Below are 14,220 nucleotides of genomic sequence, written 5' to 3'. Positions count from 1 at the left end.
TCCTCAGGCCGATCCAGCACTAGGAAGGCTGCCAAATTGGCAGTATAAGATGCAACTATAATCATAGCAAAACCAGCCCACACCATACCTAAAATCCTTGCTGAAAAGCTCCGAGGGGCACCTGTGAATGTAAGTGGAGAGGTGAGAGCGCTAAAGAAAATGATGCTTACTGCAAAACCAATCAAACACAGAGTCAGCAATATTTCCACCTCACAGCACCAATAGACCGAATAATAATCTTACTGCTGATGTCTACCTTCTCCAATGCCGGAGTTCAGAAGTACACCCCAGGAGAACCACATAGCAGAGGATAAGGTGAGGGCATCTTCTTCTTCCTCTTCACTATTTACTTTAAACCTTCCAAACGGGCTGCACAGCAAAGCGCATATCAGTCAGAGACAGATGCTTTTAAACTGCATCCAGACAATGTTGTTAATCTTCAGCCAAACTTCTGAGATCTTCTGCAAACTTTATTAATATCAAGCTTCATTCTCACATCTGTGTGTTTAGTCATTCCTACATCTATCCATGGATGACTTCTAAAGAGATAGTTCACCCAAAAAGAAAATCCTGTCATCTTTATGTCATTTTCTTCATGATTTTCTTATATTTTAAAGAATGTTGACTCTTTATTGTATTATTTTATTGTACAGACTAAATATTTTCAAAATATCTTCTTTTGTGTTCCAAAGAACAAAACATCATACAGCTTTAGAATGACATGTGGGTGAGTAAATGATGACATAATTTACATTTTTTGGATAAACTATCCCATTAAGGTGTCAACAAATATTGTCCTTTACCTGAAACGGTCTAATAGGTAGAGCATCACCGCCACAACATGGACCGATAGACCCACCAGTAACCACAGAGTGCTCTGAAAAGGCTGCATGAACGAGTCCAGCGTACTGCGTGGTATTTCCTGCAAAATAACACCGCTTTATCCAATCCAACAAACACCACCCACATCGCCACATGCATCACCATATGGAGCATCAAATGGAGTCTACATCTACACTGGTCAGAGGTGTATTAATAGATTTCACTGTACTCCAGAGTCAACTGATTTATCACAGCGTTTTCTCAGTACAGAGATAAGCCCACTTCAGAGAATTCAATTAAATCAAGAAAATGTAATACTATTTCCGTCCCAGAAAATCATGTTCTCAGAGGATTTTTCCAAAAATTAATTACATTTCAGATACTTTATTTATAACTTGAAGTTGAAAACTCAAATGAAACTGACCCCAGATCTTCCATTTTCCCCCCTCATTGGTCTCAGGGAATAATGCAGTTTCAAAGGGATAGTTCATCCAAAAAAGAAAATTCAACTTCATATTATTGCAAACCAGTATGACTTTTTTTTGTTATGTGGAACAGAAAACAAGATATAACTGTTTTTGCCCATACATTGAAAGTTAGTGGGATCCAGAACAACGCTGGATGCCATTGATTTTCATTGCATGGATTGTATGGATGGAAAAAAATAAATCTAATTTTCATTTTTGAATGACCTGTCCCTTTAAAGTCTGTACATTAAAACGATGATCTGTAGGTCATCTGAGGCTCACCTTTTTGACAAGTATTGTGAGCCCCTGGTACTTGAACGGTTTCGAGAACTCTATATACTGGGCTCGTTCATTGTTGATTGTAAGTGGAGCCACAATCATGTCTGCCAAGCCACTCAGGAGCTCTCCCATCATGCCATTCCACTCCTTCTTGTTGCTGTTATTTACCTGGCATCAGGGAGATAACATTAAGCAACTTGTCATGCCTAAATGCACTTTACTTTATGTATATTTCAGCAGATTCTTAACAGCATCTGTGAAGAAGACTTGGAAATGCGCAGACAAGCCTAGTTGCATGACCTTGAAAAAGACATGCAAAGCTTCAGGCAGGTGAAGAATCAATAAAGTTATCATATTACTCACACGCTCCTGAGTGCCAAATTTGCCATCAGCCACTAGATGCACTTCATAGGTGAAGTTCATTGTCATTGCAAGTTTGATCAAAAGGTCAATGCAGAACCCATAGCAGCACTGAGGCACTATGGGGCGACCTATAGTTACACAAGCCAGTCAGATCTGGACAAAGCACTTTAGTCCAACAAACTATATATAATATAATACATAATGTCTACCTGGAATGGTCTCATTAGGGCCAGTGCAGATCACTTTTTTGATCAGGACTCCATTTACAGTGTGCTCTTCCTTACATGTTCCATCTCGTAGTGTTGGTTTCACATAGACAAAGGGCTCTTGATGAATGGTGACAATCTAGCAAAGGAACGAGAGAACTAAATGTCAATGTAATGTTCTTATTATATTTATTTATTTATTATTTTAGAACAAAAAACAATGATGCATAAAAAGCCTTGAAATAAAGTACCTTCAATCTTGTTGACATTTGATACCCTTTTGGCTTTTCAGTCTCTCCTCCTGGCCAAATAATCTTCCTCTGAGTGTTCATTACAACCTAGAACAAAATATTTTGTCGTCAGTAACGTTCAATCATTTCCATTACTATAAATGAATTTACTTTGGAATATTGTAAAAACAATTTCATATAATTTTTGCCAGACAATAACAGAATATATATATATATATATACATACATAGAGAGAGAGAGAGATGTTTTCACTGCATTTGCTCTTTTTTTTGCTCATATGTAAGCATCATTTAAAATAAGTGTAAATGTTGTTTTTTCAATGTTTTCAAACATTAATCTTGGTTAAATGTTAATTTTGTAGAAATGTTAAAATTTCTACATATACTAATACCTTGTTAAAAAGTAAATTTGTATAATTGAATTAACAGCTACTGTACTTCAAATTAATAATGAACTACAGTATACAAAGAAGACTGCACAAAGAAAATATATTCAATTAGACCCTTTATAAACTGTAAGCACGTATGTAATCTATAGGCTTCAATGTCCTAGCAACTGTTTCTATTTGTGTCAAATTAAGCATAGATTGTAAGATAAGACTATGGGGATCATAAAAATGCAATTAGTACAAGGCTGCGTTTACACTTGGCATTAACATGCGATCACCGTGATCTGATCAAGCAGATCGGATCATCAGTCAATCAGGACACGACGCGTTTACACTTGGCAGCATCAGCTGACTTCTCGATCTGGATAACCGCAGAGGTGTAAAGAGTACCTAAAAACCATACTTGAGTAAAAGTACAGATACCTTACAGTGAAAATTACTCCACTACACGTTACAAGTCACCAATTCCAAAACAGCTTGAGTAAAAGTCTTAGAGTATCTGATTTTAACAGTACTTTACACAGTACTTTAAAATACTTTAACAGTATTTTACTTATACTAAATATAGGCTCAAAGATGCACTAATCAAAGCCTCGCATTTCAGGAAGACAAACATTTCAGGTGAAGGATAATCCACTTCTTACCTACGAGACTGTGTTATGATCTATATGACCTTATTATTTTTATTGTGAGTATTAGGTCTATCATTACTGCTGATCACTGTTGTTGTGCTATGTTATTGTAATATTCACCATTATATAATCAGAGGAGTATAGAAAAGTTTATGAAATTGTCACTCCACAATACAATAGCAAAATATATAAATATGTATAGTATTTTTATGTTACATTAATCAGTGTCTAGCACACCTTCCTAAGGAAAGGATATGGACCAGAAGACATTGCAATTACTAAATGATATTTAGACAGACTTAAAGAAGTTCCAGATCTATACTTGTGCTCTTATTATTTCAGTTATTTTGCCTTTAATGTAAATAAACATGTGCAAACAATATACTTGCTCTTGTGAATTTATTTTGATGTTAATTACATTGTGCCAGCTGTCTCTTTAATACCACGTGGTTTATATACATGTCGCTGCTGATTAGGCTGACATGTTTGACACACCCACCAAACAAGAGAAAACATATCTCAAACCCCGTTGCACACCGTTTCCAGGAAACATGTCGTTCAAACCGGAAACTGTAGCAAAACGTTGCGCACCTGTTTGAGCTTGAACTTGCCCCTGTTTTCCGGGTTTGGTTAGGTGACATTCGACATATACCCTATAGGTATATAGGGTATTCGACATATCCCCCTGTAATGGTTCTTTTGGTTTCTCCCAACTTCACTGACTAATTGTACTTACACCTGTAATTAATTTGATACCTGATACACTCTAAGGAAGGCTGAAGGCTGAAATGCTTTAGTGTGCAGTGTTTTAGTCATTTATATTTATAAATGAACATTTCCTGAGATAAATAAATGCTGTAAAAAATGGTTGTTCATTGATGATACTTATATACTGTAACCTTACTGTAAAGTGTTACAATAAAATTACAGTATGCAACTGTCCAAACTGTTAAAATAGCAAATGTTTGCACCGAGCAGAAGGACAGCTCATTAAAAAGACTGGGCCGATTTCATACTTGCGAGCCATTGTAGACGCCCACTTGCACCAGCCGGGTTTTCTGGTAGTTCAGAATGCTGTAGTGGGCGAACCTCCTGTCTCCGTCATCATTAAACTCCACGCGGCCTGTCAGGCCATCTGGATACTTGGATGACATCAGCACTCTAGTACACCAGAGGGGTTTTTTTAGAAAAGGCACAAAATGCTCATTGAAACAAGAAAGGAAGACATTGACGATGACTGGAAGTAATGGAAGTTAACCAGAAATTCAGAGATGGGGGATGCAGGTATGTCTTAGGAAAAGACATGACTAAATAGGAAAGAATTAGGGGGTGTCGTGTGGGGTGGGGTGGAGTCAGATGGCACGTATAATGTGCAGGCACAGACATAGGAGAACAGAAATGACACCTGTAAGGTAACCTGTCTCAAATTGGGTCTCAAATGCAAATAGGTGCCACCAGATTTCACAAGGCCAATGTAATCAACAACTTAACAGGCTTGATGTGTCCTTGCACTCGATTATTACTCTGTTTGAGGAGTCAAGGCATGGTTTCAGAAGCCAAAAGCTAACGATTTCAATGTTTGTGGTGTGAAAGCTTCCACTCTTGTCAGTGCCAGACCAGTGGTTATGTATGATAATGCATGACAGCAAATGGATGGTTGGTTGGAAAGCTAGCGAATGCTAGCCAGCGCTCATCCCTGGCCTCACCGTTTGAAGAGTGGGCCAGTCTTCCAGATGTTTGTATTGCCAACACAGCCTCGAGGAGGCTCTGTGATATTCTCCTTCTCAAAGAGCTCCTGAATGGACTGGGCCACCACAGCCACGGCATCGTAGATGTGTGCAGACTCGTTCTTGCCATTGATAAGCTGAAGGCCGAGCAAGCCTGCCCAGTTGACAACATTACATGGTGTTGGCCAATGCCTCACAACACGACTCTCACTTCAAGAGCATGTCAATGCATACTCATAATAAAGAAATGCACACATTGGCAGAGAGAAACAAACGTGCATTGCACATGAGCGATAAATTGTCTCAAAACAGACAGAAGGACTGTGAAAGTCATGGGGGGTTAGGATAGGGTCAGCAGAATGGCGTGAAGTTGAACATGGATGTGTATATAAAGAAGCCGGGAACAAAGAAATGCGGTTGTCGCTTACCATGGTATCCACACCTCAATGTGGAGGTAGCAATGCACCACTTATAAATAAACTCATGACAGCCAAGCCTTAAAAATGTATGCACATTCAAACCAATATGGATTACCACAACTCTCAATTGCATCATTTGTTGTCTACTGAAAGAAAGGACATAGAAAAAGACATGACGATAACTAGGGAAGAGTTAGGGGGTGTCGTGTGGAGTGGGGTGGGGTGGAGTCAGATGGCACGTATAATGTGCAGGCACAGACATAGGAGAACAGAAATGACACCTGTAAGGTAACCTGTCTCAAATTGGGTCTCAAATGCAAATAGGTGCCACCAGATTTCACAAGGCCAATGTAATCAACAACTTAACAGGCTTGATGTGTCCTTGCACTCGATTATTACTCTGTTTGAGGAGTCAAGGCATGGTTTTAGAAGCCAAAAGCTAGCGGTTTCAATATTTGTGGTGTGAATGCTTCCACTCTTGTCAGTGTCAGACCAGTGGTAATGTATGATAATGCATGACAGCAAATGGATGGTTGGTTGGAAAGCTAGCGAATGCTAGCCAGCGCTCATCCCTGGCCTCACCGTTTGAAGAGTGGGCCAGTCTTCCAGATGTTTGTATTGCCAACACAGCCTCGAGGAGGCTCTGTGATATTCTCCTTCTCAAAGAGCTCCTGAATGGACTGGGCCACCACAGCCACGGCATCGTAGATGTGTGCAGACTCGTTCTTGCCATTGATAAGCTGAAGGCCGAGCAAACCTGCCCAGTTGACAACATTACATGGTGTTGGCCAATGCCTCACAACACGACTCTCACTTCAAGAACACGTCAAGGCATACTCGTAATAAAGAAATGCACACATTGCCAGAGAGAGAAACAAACGTGCATTGCATATGAGCGACAAATTGTCTCAAGACAGACAGAAGGACTGTGAAAGTCATGGGGGGTTAGGATAGGGTCAGCAGAATGGCGTGAAGTTGAACATGGATGTGTATATAAAGAAGCCGGGAACAAAGAAATGCGGTTGTCGCTTACCATGGTATCCACACCTCAATGTGGAGGTAGCAATGCACCACTTATAAATAAACTCATGACAGCCAAGCCTTAAAAATGTATGCACATTCAAACCAATATGGATTACCACAACTCTCTATTGCATCATTTGTTGTCTACTGAAAGAAAGGACAAACACTCAAAAATGAAACAAATTAAACATTAGACATAAAGCACAGTACAATGAGTAAAGAATCACTGTGTTTTAAACCTTTAAGCATGGAGATGTTTAAACGTTTAAACACGCAAGTACAGCACAGACACTGATTCGTTGATGGGGATTGCAAATTGTAATCGTATAAAAAGCTTAAAAGGCAAACATGTTCAGTTTGTTAAAAAGCCTGAGAGAGAGAGACAGAGAGAGAGAATGAGTGGATGAAAATGGAGAGGATGAAAAGTACATACCATCTGGGGCTTCACTCAGTGCTTTACCAGACATCTCCCTTTCTCCAACCAGCCACACATAACCAGGGCCTGTCATATTGAGCTGGCGTGCCGCTTTGTAAATGGCTGCGGCTTCGTCTTCACTGTGATTGGGTAAAGATTGGTAGTAAGAGATTGGAGTGATTGGAGTTAACACCTCCAATTATAATGTTATGAGCAAGAGTATCAGCGTATCAAATATTCTACACATTTCTTAGTGTATTTTTATGTTAAATATGTTTGTAGTCACCAGAGTGTAAAAACATTTTGCCATATTACGCAGAATGCCTCAGATTTCCCCTAAGTCTGTCTGTTTAATCTGTGTGGGCCTGATTATGAGTGACTCATGAAGGGCAGAGAAACTGTTTGACATTTTGAGGCAATCTCTTGTTAACAAATTAGATGTTGGCTCATTTAATCAGAAAATGCCTTATGAAGTGATTGTACTGAGGCCGGACATCATTTTAGCTTTATTTGCTATTATTTTTAATATTTTAATGTATAAACTCACTGAACTGGTTCACTTTTCAAATATACGCAGTGCACTGAGAATGTCTTTTAAATTTCCGATTCAATTCCTGAATCTAAACTGAATTTTGAACCAAACATGATTTTGGATTCTGAATGCATATATATATATATATATACTGTATATATATACTGTATATATATATATATATATATATATAGAGAGAGAGAGAGAGAGAGAGAGAATCAATTGGCCATTTTGACTTATATTATATTATAATGTATTTAACAAATGTACTTTTGTGGACTAGGGGCTGTATTACAGAAACTTCCTATCTTTATTTTTGACTTGTGAAAATATCTGAAAAAATATGTGGAAAAAGGGAAAATGACCATAGTTACTAAACAGATAGAATAGGATTCTAAGTTAGGATGTTTCTATAATACAGCCTCAAGATAGAACACTTTATTTCCCAGAAAGCACTATCTGAATTTCTTTGACTTGCAATTTAGTAAATCAATCCAATCAAAGTCCTATCATTCCAATCCATTTTAATTCTAAATCAGTTCCAACTTCTTGTGAGATGTGACCAATTCAGTTAAAATTCCAACTGATTTAAATAGCAACACAAATATCTTTTTAGAATTCTCCAGCCCAGGCTTCACCATTTTTGCTTGCACTAAGTCAGTCTCTTGTATTATTCAGTAACATTAGCGATTAGGAGTAATGGGTTAAACAGTGGAGATGAACTCACCTTGCAGAAAGGATGATAACTCGGGCCTCTAGCTCTTTGGCTTCCTGGAGCAGAGCCGTCAGATTTGTGTCTTGGCTGAACAGGAGCACTTTCTCTGCCTGGGATTAGGACACAACATTAGTCAAGTAGTTGACTCATCCCCACCATGAACCATGCTCTTTGAGCGCTTGCATTTTGTTCTCCTTTTTCTCTTTTTTTTCTTTCTTTTTTTTTTTTTTGGGGGGGGGAGGGGGTTTGAAAAAAATGAAGTAAAAAAAGATAATCTGTTTAATAATCTGCTTAAATGAAAAAAACTTAAGAAAGCTTGGAGCAGGTAAAAAGTTCTGCATTTTCACATGCAAACTCAAGGGAATCAAGATTCCAAGGAAAAACGTGCATGTTAGAGGAAGAGGGAGAAGAAGATTGATGCATCCGGAAAGCAAAAAACAGGTGAAGGAAGGTGGTGGTGGTGGTGGTGGCTTCTTTCCCAACCAAAAACAAACAAACAAACAAAAACAACAAAAAGGAAGAAATGCTGCAGAAAGGTGGGAGTAACATCTGGATAGTGCCTGTCCCACAGGACCAGATCTCCACGCACTGTGTCAAAAGAATAGACTTGCAATCTTGCTGGCTTCAATACATGCATTCCTTTACACAAAAATAAAAAAGTGAGAGGTGGGGTAGCGAGTTTTTGTATACGCTTTAACAGAAAAAAAACCCATTCTTGATTGAAATCATAAAAAGAATCCAAACAAATAAATAGACGTGCTGGCAGGATAAGGATCTCTGGAATCGGTTTGTTGATTGTTTGACTGCTTTCTAGTGGCTACTTTCAGATAACTTTTGGGCGGCGTGCATTGACCATGCAAATATACCTTGGGTCCTCGCTTGTTGTCAAAGGACAGTTGGTCGAGGTTTTCATAGTTCCTGTTTTTACTCTGATGAATAATGTGCACAGAGAAAATATGCAGACACAGAATATTATAAACAGTTATAAATGGTGCGCAGTAAAGCATTCCAACAAATCTCCACTTTTCTGCTTCAAATTGGGAAACTCTAATCCTGGGGCTTGCAAAAACATCAACAAAGACTACATGGAGCAGACAACCTTATCTATCCTTGCATATGACCTGAACCTGTACGCTATTATTATGATGACTTCTCCTCCTTTAATTCTCTTCATATTTAATTTTAATTTAACTTTTTCACTTGCATTTAATTAATACACTTGCCCTGAGTGTGCTCCTTGCTTTAGCACAATTAATAATAAATTCTAATGCCTTCTGAACTCTATTTCTTTATAATGAATTGCTGTTTGTTAATTGTGCAATACAGTCAAGCGCAACCTAATACCATCCATCAATTTAAATTTCTTTATTCGTCAATCTACCGTAAAAGAACATCAGCTACAGTCCATGAAGCACAAGAAGTTGCTGCCACAAGACATATCTGTCCAGGCATATAGACAGACATGTCTTGTGGCAATATTGAAAAAACATTTTTTTCAAGCACTCTATCAAGATAATGCACATTTTTCAGAGCCACAGAATCTGCATACCTATATTTTCTGTTTGTCTGTCAAACGTTTGTTGCTTTTGCAGAGCACAAACAAAATTAAAAAGTAAAACTCTGCTAGGCTAAATAGATGGACATAGATTATTTGAGATTATTTTTATGCATTTACAGTTTTTCTGAATTGCTAAAACACTAAACCCCAATCTCTGAACCAAATTCTCACTAGCTTAAACCAATTTGTCGAATAGAGCACTCTTTCTGCTAAACTCTTTGTCTAGCAAAAAAGACAACATTACTTGTGATGTGGACAAAGTCCTCAGGCCGGACACAAGCACAAAGACATGATACTGAGACAGAATGAATCTCTCATTGACCCTGATTTTACAATTGCACAATTTACAGTATTTGAGTGTACTGTAACGTGCTATTCATTTAGAGTTTTACAGTATTTGAGCTTTTTGGCCTTTGCAGTTGGACTACAGTAATTTTGCAATATCCAAGCGCTGAATATATACAAACATTCAGTACTATATTCAGCACAATACTATTCTTGCAGCACATACAGTAGGCCTATACAATATATTCACCTTACTCAGTTGCAATTACTATATTTTTATAAAATAGCAAAATTGTTTACTCAATATAATATACCTTTTTTTGTAATGTTCTGGATGCTGTGTTCTCCATTTTTCTCTGTAGTGTCTAATGAATGCTCTGAAGAGTTTATTTTATTGACTCGTGTGTGTGATCTGAGAGCACCGTTTGATTTTGCAGTGATTGTTTTGATTTTGATGGTGTCGTGAATTTAGTTTGAGTATTTGGATTTGTGTTTAAGGTTTTGAGAAAATGAGTGATGGTTTCAAGAAATGGGTTTTAGCAATTCAGAAAAAATGTAATACATATTTGTATTTGTAAGATTTTTGTGCCTGACTGTATCAGGCTTCAGCAGCTGAACATATTCTCAGCCAGATTTGTGGGATTTTTTTTTGAGTAATTAATTGAGTGCATGTATGTATGAATGCATGTACTGTATGTGTGTGTGTGTCTGTATATATATATATATATATAAAAGCAGACATTTCTACTGATGGAAATGAAGAGTTAAAAGCCTGTTTGCCCCCTAAACTCACAACGGACTGAGAAAAACTGTTGTTTTTCTTGTCTATCATAATGGCTTAATATGCAGCTTTAATATGCAGCCATCCAACCGTGTGGACAACGTGCAGGCAAAGTTTTGTTGTAATAACAGACACAACCGAAAGACTTTCATGAGCCCTTCTACTGACCAAATCTGACCAAATCTGACCCAAACCAATCTGAGAATGTGCATATAAAAACAGCTGGCCTTGGGGCTGCCATTGCTGAAAATGACATTGCAATGACATTGCAAGTGTCCTAAAAATACAGTGCCATGCTAATGGATTCAGGTCCCGAAGAAATGTCTCTTTTTACTGAATTACAAATCATTATTCTGTTCTAATTTAGACAATGCATATGTAACCTTTCACTATAATCAGACATATCTGTACAAATGCAAAAGCTGAAGAGGTTTAATGCTCACATGGTGCGTAACTGCCTTTATCTTCACATTTGTTGTGAAATACTTTCTTACATAATGTGCAATATTGAACAGCGCAAAGCTGCACACAGAGAACACTCAATGAATCAGTCATTGTCTGTTGCTGGGAAGACATTCTCACAGAAACTCAAAGCAACCAAATTCTCTTGCCGTTGATTTTTTGCACAGCCCCAGGCTAAGTCCCTCATTTTGCTCCTGTTGTGGATAGACAAATAGGAGAATCTGACTATGGTAAAAAGCAATGTGAGATGAATAGAAAAGTACAAAGTTTTGCAGATAAACCACTTAAGACGCTGCTGATGCCTCTGGCATAAATAATGTTAGCCAATGGAAAGAAATGTGTTTACACAACAGAAAAAAGGAAACGTTTAACATATACAGTGGGTACGGAAAGTATTCAGACCCCTGTGATATTTCAGTTTTTCTTTTTTAATAAATCTGCAAAAATGTCAACGATTCTGTGTTTTTCTGTCAATATGGGGTGCTGTGTGTACATTAATGAGGAAAAAAAATTAACTTAAATGATTTTAGCAAATGGCTGCAATGTAACAAAGAGTGAAAAATTTAAGGGGGTCTGAATACTTTCCGTACCCACTGTATAGAGGACCTCTGAGATTTTGATTACAGGAACACACGCTGACTTACACACGCACGCTCATTTACATGCTGGGCCATGTGAGTCGGCAGTCCACGCATCTCACCTTCGTCTCCCTCTCCTCCAGCAGGGTTTCTAGTCTTTTTTGTGCCGCTCTGCCCTCGTGGTCATCACTCACAATCAGGATGATGTGATTCCACTGGAACTCACGCATCATGTCAAACCACACTTGGGCTTGGTGGGAATAGGGTGGCACCGTGCGCAGGAAGGAGAGGTGGATGCTCTAGATGGACGGTTGGGGGGAAAGAACTAGTGAATCTCAAAGGCCCGAGGCAATTTCAGTTCATTAGAATTTAATCACTTTAACTGTAATTAATTTAGAGACGGATCCAAACATCACTTCTTAGAGTGCCAAAATGCCATAAGGCAAAGTATAAGTGAATCTAAAAGAGTCAATCGGTCATAATGCTATATGCAGTATTTATGAAAGTTTTTAATTAAAGGTAGATTAATACTAAACTGAAAACGAATAAACATTTATCAAATTATTCTGCTCTTTACGAGGAGTAGAAAAACATCATGGAGGTGGGCCATCATGTAAAAACATATTTTCAGGGCTTCGCTACACTATATCCTGCAGAAAAGGTTTTCACACTTCAAAACTCCAAGCCAACCATATTCAAAATGTGACTGAAGAAAAGAACAGATGACATCTGCAGTGAAGCGCAAGTAGAATTTCTGTCTGAAATATAGTGAGTCATAAACCAGCTGCCGGTGGTCTCCCACACTCACCTTATCGGAGTAGATGGACATGCGGGTGGTGAGGCCCACTACAGGGATACGGTAAAAACCAGCTGTGTAGGACACTGGAGTGGGAGTCAGATGGTCGTTGGACTGGGGTGGGTGGCTCACCAAGATCGCATACACCTGAAGACATGAGGAACATAGTGAGGAGACAAATCTGGCAAAGCTTTGTAACTTGATTTGAATTTGTCACAAACACTTCTAAGCTACAGCGTAAAAGTCCTCTTCAATCCTGGTATTTTGATAGCCTACCTGTACTATATTGCATATTTTAAAATTAATCAATAAATCAATACATGACTAATGAATTAATGACACAATGTATATACAAACCTACTTCACCTACTAAAATCTGTAATAGAAAAATACTGATAACCAGATCCATAACAATACTTTAACTATTATTAATAGTAAACTAGAAGACCATATTAATTAAACTGGCATTGTTGTCAAACAAAGACCACTAAGCAAACAAAAATATGACAATAAAATAACACCAAACATTAGCTTAATAACATGATACGTAATTTAACCACATTATCACTGACTTCTTAGATTCTGATTGGTCATTTGATATTTTATAGACTGCGTTGCAAATTCACAGGGTCCCTACGCATGCGGAACGATGTATGTTATAATACATCGTGTACACGTCCAGTTTTGGGAAATCCGCTTGGGAAAGGAGATATTCGTCCTCGTGCACATGGATCGCATAACATTATGCGCGGTGTTAGTATCAATATGTCAGTCTTAAGGTTATCTATAAGGCAGTGTGCTCCAAAATTCGCATTTAGAAGATATAAGCATTCAAAGCTTTTAGTTTGTCACTTCCGCCAAAACGGCTCAACGATTTTTTTGACGTCACATCGTACTTCAGCTTCTCATCAAACTTTCTGTCCAATCAAATGCTCTCTAGAATCCGAAGCGCCCGCCCCCTACACTATAAAATAGACGCCGAAGCCGCGGCTGAAATCGGTCACTTGTCCACAGAATTTGTATTTTCTGTACAGTGAATGGCACGTAGTGCACTATATAGGGGACAGGGAACGATTCAAACAGTGTAAATATGCTTTCCATTGAGGAAAAAAAGAAGTCTGGTTTGACGCTGTGTCACGCTAACCACCGCACCGCACACACACTCTGCTCTGGTCCAGAGACACGATAGCACGGAGCGGATCACATGCGCGAGTCGGCGCAGACTACAAAATGTATCGGAGCTACTTGAATTCTACACAGAATGCTATATTTGATAGCAATATGGATGAGATTGTGGCTGGCATACCCTGTCAAATGCGGCTTTAACTAAAAATGAACTCCCAAAACTTACTGCCAGATTCTGGAAGATTAATTTTTCAAACAGTGGTACAAGAGGATGTGGTGCTGGTCCTTCTAGAGTCACTCTCAACTGATCTGTCTATAAAGCCTATATATATACAGTGGGTACGGAAAGTATTCAGACCCCCTTAAATTTTTCACTCTTTGTTATATTGCAGCCAT

At 38.4% G+C, this 14,220-nt stretch overlaps 1 protein-coding gene across 1 annotated transcript in view; it reads right to left on the bottom strand.

Moving 5' to 3' along the window:
• Nucleotides 1-14,220, bottom strand: part of LOC107690683 (glutamate receptor ionotropic, NMDA 1-like) — a 26,669-nt gene that overhangs the window by 7,345 nt on the left and 5,104 nt on the right. Inside the window, exons 2-14 of the mRNA XM_016489076.1 lie at nt 12,712-12,846; nt 12,026-12,202; nt 9,106-9,168; nt 8,252-8,349; nt 7,011-7,132; nt 6,137-6,311; nt 4,425-4,569; nt 2,389-2,475; nt 2,141-2,276; nt 1,932-2,059; nt 1,572-1,736; nt 804-922; nt 257-369 (exon numbers count right to left, since the gene is read on the bottom strand). Of these exons, the coding sequence (XP_016344562.1) occupies nt 257-369; nt 804-922; nt 1,572-1,736; nt 1,932-2,059; nt 2,141-2,276; nt 2,389-2,475; nt 4,425-4,569; nt 6,137-6,311; nt 7,011-7,132; nt 8,252-8,349; nt 9,106-9,168; nt 12,026-12,202; nt 12,712-12,846 (1,663 nt within the window). The remainder of the gene's footprint in view (nt 1-256; nt 370-803; nt 923-1,571; nt 1,737-1,931; nt 2,060-2,140; nt 2,277-2,388; nt 2,476-4,424; nt 4,570-6,136; nt 6,312-7,010; nt 7,133-8,251; nt 8,350-9,105; nt 9,169-12,025; nt 12,203-12,711; nt 12,847-14,220) is intronic.

This window comes from Sinocyclocheilus anshuiensis, unplaced genomic scaffold (genome assembly GCF_001515605.1).
Source record: "Sinocyclocheilus anshuiensis isolate Anshui unplaced genomic scaffold, SAMN03320099.WGS_v1.1 scaffold2041, whole genome shotgun sequence".
Classification (NCBI taxonomy): Eukaryota; Metazoa; Chordata; class Actinopteri; order Cypriniformes; family Cyprinidae; genus Sinocyclocheilus; species Sinocyclocheilus anshuiensis.
Note: the sequence above shows the minus strand (reverse complement) of the source record. Positions and strands in the feature narration are given on the sequence as shown.